Source organism: Lepus europaeus, chromosome 18, assembly GCF_033115175.1.
Source record: "Lepus europaeus isolate LE1 chromosome 18, mLepTim1.pri, whole genome shotgun sequence".
NCBI lineage: Eukaryota > Metazoa > Chordata > Mammalia > Lagomorpha > Leporidae > Lepus > Lepus europaeus.
The window spans coordinates 52,643,282-52,658,671 of NC_084844.1; the positions used below are offsets into that span (position 1 = coordinate 52,643,282).

The following is a 15,390-nucleotide window of genomic DNA, read 5'->3' on the forward strand; positions in this document are numbered from 1 at the left end:
CTGATTTAGGAAGCTGCCTTCGTGGTTTGTAGTCTTTGCTCCCTAGTTAGAAATAGCAACTTCTTCCATTAAAAAATGAAAAAGGGTGTGTTAGAGGAGAGATGGGCTAGTGGACTCACTCCGCTGGTCTGTGGCCCACCTGGGCACTTACCGTGGGCAAGTCCCCTATCCTGTTTCTAGCTCTGAGCTGCAGTTTCTAGCTCCTGGGCAACCCAGGGTTAGGGTCAGGGTTAGGTTAGGGTTAGAGAGGGAGTGCTTGCCTCCACAACTGACTCTCCCCCAGAAATAGAACTTAGGAACAAAATCCTTATAAAATTTAATGTTTTCAGGGCCAGTGCTATGGCATAAGAGGTTAAAACCCTGGGCGCCAGTTCGAGTCCCGGCTGCTCCACTGCTGATCCAGCTCTCTGCTGTGGCCTGGGAAAGCAGTAGAAGATGGCCCAAGTCCTTGGATCCCTGCACCTGTGTGGGAGACCCAGAGGAAGCTCCTGGCTCCTGGTTTTGGATCCACTCAGCTCTGGCTGTTGCGGTCATTTGGGGAGTAAACCAGTAGATGGAAAGTCTCTCTGGCTCTACCTGTCTCTGTAACTTTGTCTTTCAAATAAATAAGATAAATCTTTTTAAAAAAAATTTAATGTCTTCAGGGCTGGCGTGGCCTGGGGCCCGGGGGTGGGGGCACAACCAGGTGTTCCCCAGCAGAAGGGCACAGGGGTCCTCAGTGGGCAGCGTGGGGCTGCCCCGAGTGCATGCCCACCAGTAACTTGTTCCTTCCCAGTCTCCGTCTCAGAACATTCCAGAACCATGCGCTTCCTTAAACTCGGACTTGCTGCTGTTCCTTCTTCTTCACCTCTGACCAGATGTCCGACAGGTCTTGGATGAACTGCTGGATCTAAGATGACAAGGGGACCCGAGTCAGGCCCCGGCCAGCCAGAGGCCTCCCCATGCCCGACAGAGCACCCCCGGGAGGTAACTTGCAAGGAGTTCATTGCCTTTCTGTGGCAGACCTCTGGGGGAGGCCACTTTGTCGCACTGGACAATTTTTCCAGGTGAAACTGAATACCAGGTTTAGCAGGTCAGAAAGCAGCCGCACCACACACAGTGCAGGCTGACTGTGTAACAGAAGGGGGAAACGGCATAGAAGAGCCCAGACACTCAGTGGACGAAGAGCATTTAGCAAGGCAGGGCCAGGCCGTGTAGGGGCAGCCGGCCCCCCACAACCTCACAGCTCTCGAGGTGGTCCTGCGCTTGAGAGCCAGAACTGCTGCTCATCAGGATAATCTTGAGGCATCAAGACCACACTCGTTTCTGTTTTAAAAAGCATGCAACTGGCTGGCGCCTTGGCTTAACAGGCTAATCCTCCGCCTTGCAGCACTGGCACAGCGGGTTCTAGTCCCGGTCTGGGCGCCGGATTCTATCCCGGTTGCCCCTCTTCAGGCCAGCTCTCTGCTATGGCCCGGGAAGGCAGTGAAGGACGGCCCAAGTGCTTGGGCCCTGCACTAGCATGGGAGACCAGGAAAAGCACCTGGCTCCTGGCTTCTGATCAGCACAGTGCAGCGGCCATTGGAGGGTGAACCAACGGCAAAAAGGAAGACCTTTCTCTCTGTCTCTCTCTCTCACTATCCACTCTGCCTGTCAAAAAAAAAAAAAAAAAAAAAGCATGCAACTGGGGGCGACGCTGTAGCGCAGCAGGTTAAGCCGCCACCCGGGACACCGGCATCCCACATGGGCGCCAGTTCAAGTCCCGGCTGCTCCACTTCCAAACCAGCTCCCTGCTAATGGCTTGGGAAAAATAGCAGAAGATGGCCCAAGTCCTTGGGGCACTGCACCTATGTGGGAGACCCAGATGGAATTCCTGGCTCCCGATTTCAGCCTGGCCCAACCCTGGGTGTTGAGGCCATTTGGGGAGAGAATCAGTGAACAAAAGATCTCTCTCTCTCTCTCTCTCTCACCTTCTCTCTTTCCATGTCAGTAGGCCTTTCAAATAAATGAATCAGTAATAAGAATGGGGGAGAGGCTGGCACTGTGGCTCACTTGGTTAATCCTCCGCCTGAGGTGCCAACATCCCATATGGGCGCCAGTTCTGTCCCGGTTGCTCCTCTTCCAGTCCAGCTCTCTGCTGTGGCCCAGGAAGGCAGTGGAAGATGGCCCAAGTGCTTGGGTGCTGCACCCGCATGGGAGACCAGGAGAAAGCACCTGGCTCCTGGCTTCAGATCGGCGCAGTGCGCCGGCCTTAGCAGCCATTTGGGGGGTGAACCAACGGAAGGAAGACCTTTCTCTCTCTCTCTCTCTCTCACTGTCTAACTCTGCCTGTCAAATAAAAAAAAAAAAAAAAAAAAAGAGTTGGGGAGGGATAAAAGGTAGGCCTGCGGCCGGCGCCACAGCTCACTAGGCTAATCCTCTGCCTGCGGCGCCAGCACCCGGGCTCTAGTCCCGGTTTGGGGCGCCAGATTCTGTCCTGGTTGCTCCTCTCCCAGTCCAGCTCTCAGCTGTGGCCCAGGAAGGCTTGGGCCCTGCACCCACATGGGAGACCAGGAGGAAGCACCTGGCTCCTGGCTTCGGATCAGCGCGGTGCACAGGCTGTAGTGGCCATTTGGGGGGGTGAACCAATGGAAAAGGAAGACCTTTCTCTCTGTCTCTGTCTCTTTCTCTCTAACTCTGCCTGTCAAGATAAATAAACAAATAAATAAAATGTGGTCCTGCCTGGCCTCTAGGATTTGAGTTCTGAAACTCGGAGCCCTCACCAGTCCTGCTGGTCGCAGCCGCTGCATCAGCAATGGCAGCAATGCAATCAGTAACAGTAACGATTACTGCACAGGGGAAAGCAACAGTCAGTGAACTCAGACCACTCAGCCCAAGCGCATTTCCCACACCACGTGCTTGCACTGAGTGGGCACATATCCCCAGAAGGTTCGATGGCCAAGTGCGCTTTAGAAACACCATCTGCCCAGAGAGCCTCAGGGCCCAGAGCCACAGCAAGGCCAAGTCTACCCCAAGTCCTACATTCCAAAAAAAAGAAAAAAAAATTTAACTGTTTAACTGAGACTTTGCTACACGCGTTAGTCCATGGCGTCCTCTTGTTCTCCCTCAGGAAACTCACTCATGTCTCAGGATTCCAGGATTTGGAAAACGCTGTCACAGACAGCCTGGCCTTCCCCCGCCCCTGGGGGAAAATGCTGCGACTTTCATGACATAATGCCCTCATTTCAAATCGTCCTGGCCTCCTGCTACAGAGTTGCCGCTCCTAAGCTGTGCTGGGAGCCCTAGTCCTGGAGCCTTGCACGCCTGCCGCTGCTGGGGGCACCTCGGGGAGACACTGCTCACCGAGCGTCTCTGAACCGCCTCGGGACTTCTCAGAATCCAGGACCTTGAATATGCAGGCGCCCTGGGAGAAAACCTTCTATCACCTTCCCGGACCACAGCCCACTCTGCCGCTTTTCATTCTGGCTACCAGGAAGCTCAGAGCCCACTGCTGGCCTTGTGGAAGGCCCCTGGAGTCCAGGAACCCACAGTCTGCCTTTCCCTCCCTTCCCTTGACCTCTGATTTTAACATATCCTTTTTAAAAATTAATTTATTTATTTGAAGGGCAGAGTTACAGAGAGAGAGCTCTTCCATCTGCTAGTTCATGCCCCAGATGGCCGCAACAGCTAGAGCTGGGCCAATCTGAAGCCAGGAGCCAGGAGCTTCTTCCTGGTCTGCCACGTGGGTGCAGGTGCCCAAGGACTTGGGCCACCTTCTGCTGTTTTCCCGGCTATTAGCAGAGAGCTGGATTGGAAGTGGAGCAGCCGGGACTCGAACCAGCGCCCATATGGGATGCCGGTGCTGCAGACAATGGCTTAACCGCTGTGGCACAGTGCCGGCTTAACGTAAACTTTTCTTTCCCAGGTTTTTAACTTTCGATTTTTTCAGACAACTGGGTCTAGCTGGTTCATAGCCAATGGGAATGAAGTGGCACATTTTAAGATAACCTTGAGGCAAAATGAAATATGAAGACGCTAGAGGGACATGCCACAGTGTCCACCATGTGGACAAAACAGTTTTCAAAACTTTTTAACACACACAAAAAATGCCACTTATATGAACATGTTTGTTATCTTCATTTTAAAATGAATTAAACACATATTTAAAGGTTTTCTGTTCCTAACCTATAGGAAGAAATGCTCTCTGGAGTGTGGATAAACTTTGTTTTTCTATATTTTTAAAAAGGTTTATTTATTGTGGAGGCAGAGTTACGGAGAGGGAGAGGGAGACACACAGAGAGATCCTCCATCTGCAAATTGTGAGAGTGTGAAGGGATCCTGAGAATCACTTCTTCCAGAACAAACTGTGGAGGGCCATCCCAGGGCGCTTGGCCGGGTCCCCTAAGCTGAAGGGGATCTCAGCTCCCCAGCTCCGCCCAAAGATGCAAATCACCCTCCTGGGAAAACCTCTTGTACCGCAGAAAACTCACCCCAACTGAGGTAACACTGCACTTACAAGTGGGATTCTTGGCTTGCAGTCCATGTTGAAGTGGACAGCCCTGGCTGCGCAGCCTGCTGCTCCACTGTACCCACATGGTAACAGTCACCCTCAGCTAGAAGGAACTGCTGTCACAGGTGCACCCCTCAGCCAGCAGTCCCCACCTGCTTTGCTAGTCTGCTGGATTACCCCATCTCTGCTTATTCCATCTGCTCTGAATTCGCTATGTGCAGTACCAGGCCACCCAGGGCATTTCCTGTGGTGGGATCTTTCTTGCGAGTACCCTAAATGTTCCCTAGTACTTGTTCCAGGAGTCTCCCTTCCCATTCTTTACATTCCATGAGTGTCACTAAAATTAGGGGAAATGCCTCTCAGTGGGTCAGTTTTATTAATCTGTGCTTCATATCCATTTGCCAGCCCTGTGCCCAGCCTTGTTGTAGGCGCTGGAGGACACAGAGCTACAAGGTTCCCTGTGCTGGAGTGGGCCCTGTGGCTCAGCAGGTTAGGCTGCTGCACTGCGCTGGATGCCGGTATCCTGCACCCGAGTCGGGGCTGGAATCCTGGCTCCTCCACTTCCCACTTGGATTCCTGCTGATGCACCCACGTGGGAGACCTGCACAGCGATCCTGGCTCCTGGCTTTGGCCTGGCCCAGCCCTTTCTCACTCTCTGGCACTCTGCCTTCCAAATAAATAAATCTTTAAAAAAAAAAATTACATATGAGGGCACTTCGTAATGTTCTCAGGAAAAATGGAAAGCAAAGGTAAGTTTAAGAGGATGCAAAGCAGTTTTTGCATAGCGTGGCCCGGCGCCTGCGCGTCCCCCTACCATGTCCAGCTGTTTGTGCGTGTCCTCCAGGGACACGTGGGCCGTGTCCTTCAGCTGCTTGCTCACGATCTGGAAGAGGTTCAGCGTGGCCATCTTAATGGTGCCAAGCAAGAGGGTCTTCTTGGCGGCGGTGTTCTGGATGTGTGCCCAGCGAGACTCCTGCGGAAGCCATACAGGTGAGCGAGACCGGAGGCGCTCAGCGGCACCGCCCGCCCGCCCACCCGCAGCCAGCCGCTCTGCCGCCTCCGGGCCGGGCCTGCTCACCCAGATAATGACGTCGCTGCGCGCGCGGTCAAAGCGCATCTGCAGCCGCGCCAGGTCGTTGTTGTGTTGCAGGATCTCGTCGTCCTTCTCCTCCATGTAGCGCGCCAGCCGCGCCTTGGCGCGCTCGATGTTCTCCTGGCCCTCCTGCGCCGACTGCAAGAGGTCATGGTGCATGCTCACCAGCGTCTTGTAGCGCGCGATCACCTCGTGGATCTCCTCAAACTGCGGCCGGGGAGTGGGGGCGAGGGGTCACTGCCTTGCCAGCCCTTCCAGGGCCTCATCCCACTCATGCCCAGGAGCGAGGACACTGGGGGGACCCCCCAACCCCGAGGCCGGGTCAAGGGCACCGTGAAGCTCCTTCCCCCTGGCTCTCCTGGGTGCAGGCAGGCTGTGGTCTGTGAGTTGGGGCGACACACACAATGTGGGCCAGGGGCTCTCAAGCTTAGGGCCATGTTGGAATTATCTGGGGAGATTCCAGGAGGGTACCTGCCAAGCTCCACCCACAGGGATGTGGACAGTAAACAGGGTAAAGGTGGCCCCTGGCATCGAGATTTTGCCGGAGGTTTCCCAGGCTGATGGAAGACATCTCCAATGTCTTCCCAGACATTTAAAGAGAGAGTACCAAGAACCACTTACAAGCTGGCAACTGTGCAAAATCCAGGAGATGAGAAAGCAGCCTACAGCTTCCCCGGGGTGGGGTGGAAGAGAGCAGACAGACAGCTGGTTACAACACAGCGTGAAAACAGCCCTGTCTGTGCCCGGGGTGGGGGGTGGGGGTGGGGGGGTGGTGGGGGTATGCTCGAAGTTGTTTGCTCAGAATCCGCTGCGGGAGAAGCCAGGTTGGTGAAGGTCTAGAACCTTGCTCCACTCGGGCAGAACAGGAGCCCACAACCCACCCTCTTTTTAGAAGGCAGTGGGAGCAGCCAGCTCTTCTCCCCAGGGGGCTTCTCAAAGCGTGTGCTCCAGCCACCCCGGGGCCACTCCCTGACTGCTTCCCTGTGTCTCATGCGGTGTCCAGTGATGGGAGTCCCAGGCAGGGGCACCCACTGCAGCGCTGGAGGAAGTGAGAACAGCCAGAGAGGGTTTCCTGGGGGGGGAAGGATGGCTGAGATGAGCCAGGCCTCGGCAGGCGGGGAGAGTGAGGCCGTGGGACAGGTAGAGCAAGGTGGGTTGGGTAAAGATGAATGGCACACACGTTTGTGTGTGTGTGTGTGCGCACGTGCGTGGCACATGGGGGATGCTTCTGGTAGTTTAGATGAAATGGCCTGAATTCAAGATAAGGAGGGAAAAAAACCGCCCGGAGAAGAAGCAAAAAGGAAGAAAAAACCAGTACAGCCTGGGAAGGACTGAGTCGTGAACCTGATCCCCTAGGGAGGATCTGGTGTGACTGCGGCCATCCTGGCCACCCCTGCCCTCTTGCCCTCCATGTGGCCCTGGCAGTCATCCCAACCCTTAGGACACAAACAAAGTCATTAGGGGGATCTGCTACTCGCTTCTGATGCCTGGAGTGTGTCTTTTAAAATGTTAATAATTTCTTGAGAAAGTCCAGGTGTGTTCTGGTTGACTACAGGCCGCCTGTTGCCTAGTTTATCCCATGAACACTGTCTCCCCTGCTTCAGGTGTAAGGGATCCTCTCGCCTTGCTGCTGCCCATAGCCCCTCACCCAGAATCCTCCTGGGTTCTTTCTTCAGTCTTTCGGCCCCTCCTACCTTTGGTGGCTAGTTCTCAGGTCCCGGGTTTTCCTGAAACACCACTGCAGGATTATTAAGGAGCAGGGATGCACCTTCGCACCTGCATTTCCAGAAGTTCACTTGACACCCAATGCAGCAGCCTACAGTAGCTACAATGAACGGCTATATCCTCGGAACAAGTTGCTAGACCTTGGAGCTGAGGTCAAAAGGGCTCAGGTACGGACCTGAAGAAGCTGCCCTCGTTCCCATGATGAGACAGTTGGAACAATCAGCAAGAATTAGCACATAGGATTTAAGCGTATCAAATGCGTTATAGATCCATGATGACGCTAAAGACATTACAGGACACTTGTGGAGAGCCAGTTCGCTATTCTGAAAACTGCAAATAATCAATGTGTTTAGCACGTAGCCGATGAAGGGAAAACTTCCTTTTATGAAGTCTTTCTTTGGATGGCAATCAGGGCGGAAGGGGTGGGAGGACACATCTGCTCCCTCGGCCGGTACCCGGTGCCCACCACGGAGGACGGCAGTATTCTGACTTCTGTCCCATGATTCATTTGAGCTGCCTTCAAATATACCTGCGGAATCTTACTGTCTGTCTTCCTTTGCATCTTGGTGTTTTGCTCAGCAGCACATCCTTGATACTTAAGAGACATTCACCAAATGCAACGTGGAGAAATGTGTTTGGACCTTGATTGGAAAATACTAACAGTTAAAAACAACAACAACAACAACACAACAACAACAAAAAAAGCAGCCGGGCGGGTGTTGTAACGTAGCAGATAAAGCCGCCGCCTGCGGTGCTGGCATCCCATATAGACATCGGTTCAAGTCCCATCTGCTCCACTTCTGATCTTGCTCCCTGCTAATGTGCCTGAGAAAAGCTGTGGAAGATGCCCCAAGTATTTGGGCCCCCGCACCCATGTGGGAGACCCAGAGAAAGCTCTTGGCTCCTGGCTTCAGCCTGGCCCAGCTCCGGCCATTGCAGCCATTGGGGGAATGAACCAGCAGATGGAAAACCTCTCTTTCTCTCTGTACCTCTTCCTCTCTCTCTCTCTCTCTCTCTCTCTCTCTCTCTCTCTCTCTCTCTGTAAGTCTGCCTTTCAAATAAAAAAGAAAGAAAGAAAGAAAGAAAGAAAGAAAGAAAGAAAGAAAGAAAGAAAGAACCTAGCTTCATTGTGCGCATGACTAAGACGTGGTGGAAGGCCCATGTGAGGAGCGATGAACTAGTTTATCTGATGGAGGAGATTTCAAAGCAGCGCAGCACTCCCTGGCTCATTTTAACTGCTTATTCTGAAACCAGAGAGCAACTGGATAATTTAAAAATAGAATTTACAACTAAAAAGGAAGCAAGGTGGGAGAGTATGGACAATTCCGAGTCTGGCCCCGTGGTGGTAGAGGATGAAAGGATTTTCAGGAGAGAAAGCCAAGGACGTGGCTAGGAAGCCTGTGTGAGCAGATGAGCGTGAACAGAGGGGCTCATCCAGACGAGGGGAGGGAGACGCCGGACCCATTTCAGAGGTCTTCCGGGCCGCCCTTCCCAGCGCGGGCAGAGTTCAGAAAGGCAGAATGGCCGTGGGCACTGTCCTAGGGCTCACTGCCCAGAGCGTCCGAGGGACTCCGCTCCCCAACTCCAGCACAACACCCCTTGGCTGCTCCAGCTGTGGTTTGACCTGCTACATCCCGGGGCAGGACCCAGAAACCTAGGTGGCGTCTACACAATACGAATTCCGCACACACACACAGAATGCAAGAGCTGCATAGGTGTTCAGACCCCCCCACCCCCCACCTTCAAAGGACATCTTGGAAAATCTAGAAGCCTGGGGAAGAGATTTATCATGGGGGGGGGGGGGGAGCGGGGCGCGGTAGTCACTGTGGAGAGTTCCCAGAAGGGCAAGGCCTAATGGAGCCCCAGAATTTTCTAGCTGCCCGTGTGCAACGCCAGCCTGGGAAAGCTGCAGACAGGAGACTCCAACTTGTGAGAAGTGAAGTGTGGGCTGAGCCCAGGAAAGCGGCAGGGGTGGGGCTGCCTCGAGTGCCCACCCGTGTGCAGGGCTGCCAGGCAGGGGGTGTTGAGGTTTATGGTCTGCCCTGCTGTCTCAGACTCGGACCAGACCTCTCACCGCTCCTCTAGTCCTCCCTTTCCGAATGAGTGCGTTTGCCCTGTGCCTTGCCCCACCTTTTGTCTTGGAAGTTGAGAGCTTGTTTTTTGTTTTACAGGCTCACGACTGTGAGGAGTGTGTCTTGTCAGACTTCTGAACTAATGCCGAGCCAAGACTTTGGAACTGCTGGGCTGCAAAGATTATACGTGACATGAGTTTCTTGGGGTTCGGAGGGGAAATGCTGTGGCTAGAATAAACTAAACTCAGGCAGCTGCTTAACCCCCAGCGTCTCACGGTGATGGTATGAAGAAGGTGGAACCTTGGTGAGCCAGCTGTTTACAGGTGGGGCCTTTCAGGTGATTACATTAGGTTACGTCATCAGGGCGGATCTCCCAGGATGGAGTGCTTGTGGCTTTATAAGGAAGAGAGACCACAAAGACAGATGTGCATGGTTGTCCCCCGTGACGTGGCACAGCTGAAGGCCTCTTTATAAGTCACTGTGGCATCGTGGGTGAAAGCCCCTGCCTGCAACCCCAGCATCCCATATGGGTGCCAGTTCGAGTCCCGGCTTCTCCTCTTCCAATCCAGCTCTCTGCTATGGCCTGGGAAAGCAGTGGAAGATAGCCCAAGTTCTTAGGCCCCTGTGCCCGCATGGGAGACCCAGAAGAAGCTCCTGGCTCCTGGCTTCAGATCAGCTCCGCTGTGGCTGTTGTGGCCATCTAGGGAGTGAACCAGTGAGCCTGCCTTTCAAATAAAAAAAAAAAAATTTTTTTTTTTTAAATCCTGAAGCCAGGGCCAGGAGCCAGGAGCTTCTTCTGGGTCTCCCACATGGGTGCAGGGGCCTGAGCATTTGGGCCATCTTCTGTTGCTTTTTCCAGGCCGTTAGCAGGGCCAGCTCCTCTACATCTGATCCCAGTTCCTGGGAGGCAGCAGGTGATGGCTCAAGTATTTGGGTCCCTGGCACCCACATGGGAGATACCGACTGAGTTCCAGGCTCCTGGTTTCAGATTGGCCTGGCCCAGCTGTTGCAGGTATATGTGGGAGGGAACCAGCAGATGGGAGCTGTCTGTCTTTAATATAAAATGAAAATAAGTTAATAAAAAAGTCATGCTGTACCCCAATATGCACAATTTTGATATGCCAATTAAAATTTTTAAAATTTTTTTTAAAGTATCATTGATTAGGGGCCAGTGTTTTGGCCACCCATTAAAGCCACCAACTGGGACCCTGGCCCTGGCATCCCATACTGGAACACTGGTTCAAGTCCTAGCTGCTCCACTTCCAATCCAGCTCCCTGCTAATGCATCTGGGAAAGCAGCAGATGGTGGCCCAAGTATTTAGGTCCCTGTCACCCATGTGGGAGACCTGGATGGAATTCCAGGCTTCTGGCTTCTGTCTGGCCTAGTCTTGGCCACTACAGCCATTTGGGGAGTAAACCAGCAGATCAAGTACTCTCTCTCTCTCTGTGGTCTTCCTCTCTCTCTGCCACTCTACATTTCAAATAAATAAAATAAATCTTTTTTTTAAAAAAAAGTATCACTGATCGGAAAATACAACTAGCAGAAACATGTATAATGCTATTCCTAGTACAAAGATATCATATTACAAAATAACAACAACATGGGCTGGTGCTGTGGCACAATGGGTTAACGCCCTGGCCTGAAGCGCTGGCATCCCATGTTGGCACCGGTTTGAGACCCGGCTGCTCCACTTCTGATCCAGCTTTGCTATGGCCTGGGAAAGCAGAAGATGGCCCAAGTCCTTGGGCCCCTGCACCCACAAGGGAGACCTGGAGGAGGCTCCTGGCTCCTGGCTTCAATCAGCACAGCTCTGGCCGTTGTGGCCATTTGGGGAGTGAACCATTGGATGGAAGACCCCCCCCCCCTCTCCTCTCTCTGTGTAACTCTAACTTTCAAATAAATAAATAAATAAATCTTTAAAAAACAACAACAAAATAACAACAACAAATAAAACGAGCTTGAAAGTGAGAAATTAAAAAACCAGGATGCTGGTTACCGCTGAAGACAGAGGGGGCAGGAATGAGATTTGGAAAGACACAAACAGGGTTTCTACGACTATTAGTGTTTTATTTTAAAAAAAATTAAGAGAATTGGGGGCAAACAGGGCAAATACTAACATCTGACAAAACTGTGCGGTGAGTGCCGGTGGGGGAGGGGTGCTGCTTCGTGTTTTCTCAGCTTCCCAGGATGCTTACATTTGTCAAACAAAATCAAAGAAGAAAGAGTGAGAGAAAGAGCCAGCAAAGCGAGCCCGCAGCATCAGTGGCTGTGGAATGCGGAACAGAGCGGCCAGGAATGGCTCTGAGATGCCCTGGTGGTCTGGCCGCGAGGGGCCGGGGCGGATTCCAAACATACTTAGGAGGCAGAATCCACCCATCTGCTGATTGATCGCTGCGAGCTGAGCGAGGGAGGGGCCCAGACGCAGGCCCCCAGCTGGCGGGCTTGAGGGTGGGTGGCCGTGCCATTCCCCAGCCCGGGACACACCGGGGCAGGGCTGGCCCGCGAGTGGCACTGAGCAGCTGGGTGGCTGCAGCCTGGTCTGCAATGCGGACTGCTTCCCTCGGGTCTGAGAGACCGGCTCTCCCCGCTGGAACCCGAGCCACAGCTCACAGGGCACCTTTAGGATGGCCCTCTTCCCCGGCCCCGTTAATAGAAACCCCAATCATCAAGTGAGCTACAGTAGGCGGAGCGAGCGAGACAGACCTGGAACTCGGCACAAGTAAATTAGGTTATAGTGTTTCCTAGTGGAAATTGCAAGGACTTTAAATAGCTGTGCACTCCTTGTCACCCTCTGTCCCCCAGGACATGCCCCTTGCAGGATGGGGGGTGGGGACCACATCAGGCCTCCCATGTGCACCCTGTCTGCAGCTGGCCCCAGGGGAGGGAGGCAGGACGCGGGGTGTGTGTGGGGGAGCATCCATGGGACAAAGACCCAGCAATGTGTACAGGAGCACGGGGGAGAGGAGAAGCCTGGGAGACAAAGGGCCAGGGGAGCTTCCCAGGGAGCGTTGGCAGGCGGCATGGGTGGGACCGGGGCTGCGCTGGGCCCTGAGCACCCGTGGCAGGCGCTGTGGGAGGAGCTACTGACACCGCCCTGTAGGGCCCACCGAGGAGTGGTTCAGAGCTTCTGAGCCCTGAGGGCCTGAGCAGGCATTTTGCTCCTCTGTAAAGGGGACACCCAGGATGCTCCTGTCTGGGGGCTGACGCGAGGACTACACGAAGCGCACCCACGCCCGAGCCCGGCTCGCAGCCCAGCACGTGCCGAGCACTCCAGCTGGGCAGTAGGCTGCCTGGTCTGTTTTGTTTTTTTCTAGTTTCTCTCCAAAGTTTACTCTCAAATAAGCAAAAGATGCTGGGGAGGATGGGGTGGGGGGAAGCAGGGAGGATGGAGATGGAGGCTTATGCTGCTGCCCACACGGCACACCCCCACCCCAGCACGTGTGTGCGCCCCCAGCCAGCTGTGGACACACATGTAGATGTAAACACACAACTCCCAGGAGACATTGGCGCAGATGTCACTCCCACAGGAACCCAAAGACCCACGGCCAGGCCCCTGCAGCCCGCAGAGCCCGCTGCGCGCTCACCTCCGAGTTTTCCACCACCTTCTCTAGGTACTTGTTGAAGATGGCGTAGTCCTGCAGCTTGGTGCTCAGCCTCTGGTGCTCTGCCCGCAGGGCCATGATCTCCTGCTTGGCCTTGGCCAGCTCCCGCACGCGCTGCCGCTTGAGGTCCCGCTCCTTGTTGGCTTTCTTCAGGGCACGGATACGTTTCTGGTCATTCTCCTGGGAGGGTGGAGAAGGCAATGCTGGTCCCGCTGCCTGGACCGTGTGCGCTGGTCTCACAGCCTGGGCCTGCCTGGAGCTGGAGGTGCCCTCAGCCCCCCTGTGCCGGCTGAGCCCAGACCACTCCCCCAGCATGGGCAGCGATCGTCTCCCATGGGGACGAGGACCTCTGGGGTTATTCTGAGGGGGTTTCTGTGCACGGCAGGAGGCAACTGGAATGAAGGTTTGGACCAAAGTCAGAGGTGGCCTTGGTGGGAGCAAACTGAAAATGATTCTCTCTGGAATGTGGGCTCTGGACTCCAGAGAGTAGAACCTACGAGAAGCGAGGGCTGGGGACGAGCTGGGCTGTGCGGGGCCTGGTGTCTGGAGAGAGCTCAGCTCTGGGCAACGCTGAGGAAGCCCAGCGGTGGGTGCAGGCACCCATCTGGCAAAGTTTCAAGTGCCCAGTCCATCACCCAGGGGGCTTAGGCACAGAGCAGGACACAGTGCTGAGGGCCAGGCCCCTTGGGGCTCCTGATGGGGATTCGGAAATGATTAAACTGCTCCCACCATGCCTGACCGAAAGGGGTCCCCTGGGAATGCACTCTGCTGCCTGGTCCTTCCGCTGGCCCTGGCCTGTTCTTCACTTAGTGCAAGGACAAAGACAGAAGGGTGGGGTGAACGACAGGGCTAGAACCCTACCTCGTTCATCCTTGTAGCTCCAATAGCTTAGCCCTGCCCATGGCTCATTCATTCATTCATGCCTGCATGCATTCATTCCTTCCCTGGACAAACTGGATGCCCCGGACATTGGCAGCGAGATGAGAGGCTGCCACCTAGAGGGCCCGAGCCTGACCCAGACAGATAAATAGGACACTAGGGACAGAGAGCTAGGTGGGGGATGTTAAGGATCATGGGAGCAGTGTTAAGCATGCTGGGCACAGAGGACAATTTTCGCCCAGGGCGAGGAGCCGGCAGCTGGGTGGAGGGGGAGGCAGGGGGCCCCATGTGGGGCGCGCCCCCTCCGCACCTGGATGAACTGCTCAAACTTCTGGATGTAGGCCTTCAGCTGCGCCTCCTTGATGCCCAGCTCCTCCCAGCGCATGTTCAGGGTCTCCATCCTGCGCTGAAATGTCTTTGGGATGGCAGAGCAGAGAGGTGAGGGGGCCCCCAATACCCAAGGCCCTAGGCGGGGCTCTGCAGGGAAACCTCTCCCTGCCCGCCCCACACTGGCTTCAGAGCACAGGATCTGAGGACGCTGGGACCCCTTCCCCCACCCCAAGAAGAGAGCCCAGAGCCCCCACCCTGGGCAGGGCTGTCCCTCCGGCTCTCCCCGCCCTGCCTGCACCCCGCCGGCCCTCCCCCAGGCCCTGCCTCCTTCTTCTGCTCCATAGCCTGATGGACGATCTTGGCCTCCTTTTTCTTCTCCAGCAGCCGGATGGACGGGGAATCCGACTGTTCCTCGATGTTGGGGAACTTCCTGCCCAAGACGCAGGCAAGACTGACCTGTGGGTTCTGAGACCCCCGGGGAGGGGGACAGGCTGGGGCAGGGAGTGCCTGGGGCAGGGAAAAGGGGCCACCACCCCTCCCCTACCCCACCAGCAAGTATGAGGAAGGGTGTTGAGGGGGAGAGAGGCAGTGCTGGCATTTGGGGAGCACTGGGTTGAGGGAGAGGGGCCAGGCTGGGAAGTGGGGCCTGGGGTGGGGGCTGGGGGGCACTCACTGCAGCAGCTGCAGCAGCCGCTCCCCATACTGCAGCCGGAAGTACTCGGCCAGGTCTTCCTCTTCCATGATGCCCAGACTCATGGTGGCAGTGACCTCGGGGCCTTGGCCGCTGACACTTCACAGTGAAACCCTAGGCAGCAGACCACAGGGGCTCGGGGGTGGTAGCTGGGCTCTGGCTTCTACTCTTCTGCCTTCAGAGTCCCGGGGAAGGGCAGGTGTCTGAGAAGCCCGAGGGGCTGGAAGCAGAGGGTGGAGGCTCTGGGGTTGATGCGCTGGGGCAGCCGTGGGTGATCTGGTTACCTAGCAGCAAGTGGGCCACACCTGGAACGCAGGCTTTGCCCTCTGACCCCTGCCCCGTTGACTCCCACGCTTGCTACGCTCTTGCCCTCTGCTGCCAGTCCTCGGGAACTCTGGGAAGAAGCTGGACCCCAAGAAGGGGGCTTTGGGAGAGGCGCGGGGCTGCTGGGACAGCCGCCCGCCTCCACCCTGCAACTCCTGGTGCAGAGGTGTGCGGGGGTGAAGTTGGGGGTGGACCTGAGGCAGGG

At 55.3% G+C, this 15,390-nt stretch overlaps 1 protein-coding gene across 1 annotated transcript; it reads right to left on the reverse strand.

Moving 5' to 3' along the window:
* Window positions 1–651: 651 nt before the first annotated feature.
* CCDC42 (coiled-coil domain containing 42) lies at window positions 652–15,390 on the reverse strand. The gene is made up of 7 exons (XM_062216863.1): window positions 14,844–15,390; window positions 14,495–14,600; window positions 14,151–14,255; window positions 12,944–13,141; window positions 5,547–5,768; window positions 5,283–5,441; window positions 652–889 (listed from the first exon to the last, which is right to left on the reverse strand). Exons 1-7 carry the CDS (start codon window positions 14,924–14,926, stop codon window positions 812–814), a joined length of 951 nt encoding a protein of 316 aa, XP_062072847.1. The 5' UTR covers window positions 14,927–15,390; the 3' UTR covers window positions 652–811.

Bases quoted from the DNA above. Each gene is read 5' to 3' on its own strand.
- CCDC42 (XM_062216863.1), bottom strand. From the start codon at position 14,926: ATGAGTCTGGGCATCATGGAAGAGGAAGACCTGGCCGAGTACTTCCGG. The intron at 14,601-14,843 runs GTGAGTGCCCCC...CGTCTTGGGCAG, and splicing joins CGGCTGCTGCAGCTGCTGCA to GAAGTTCCCCAACATCGAGG. The intron at 13,142-14,150 runs GTGCGGAGGGGG...CCACCCTCCCAG, and splicing joins AGTTTGAGCAGTTCATCCAG to GAGAATGACCAGAAACGTAT.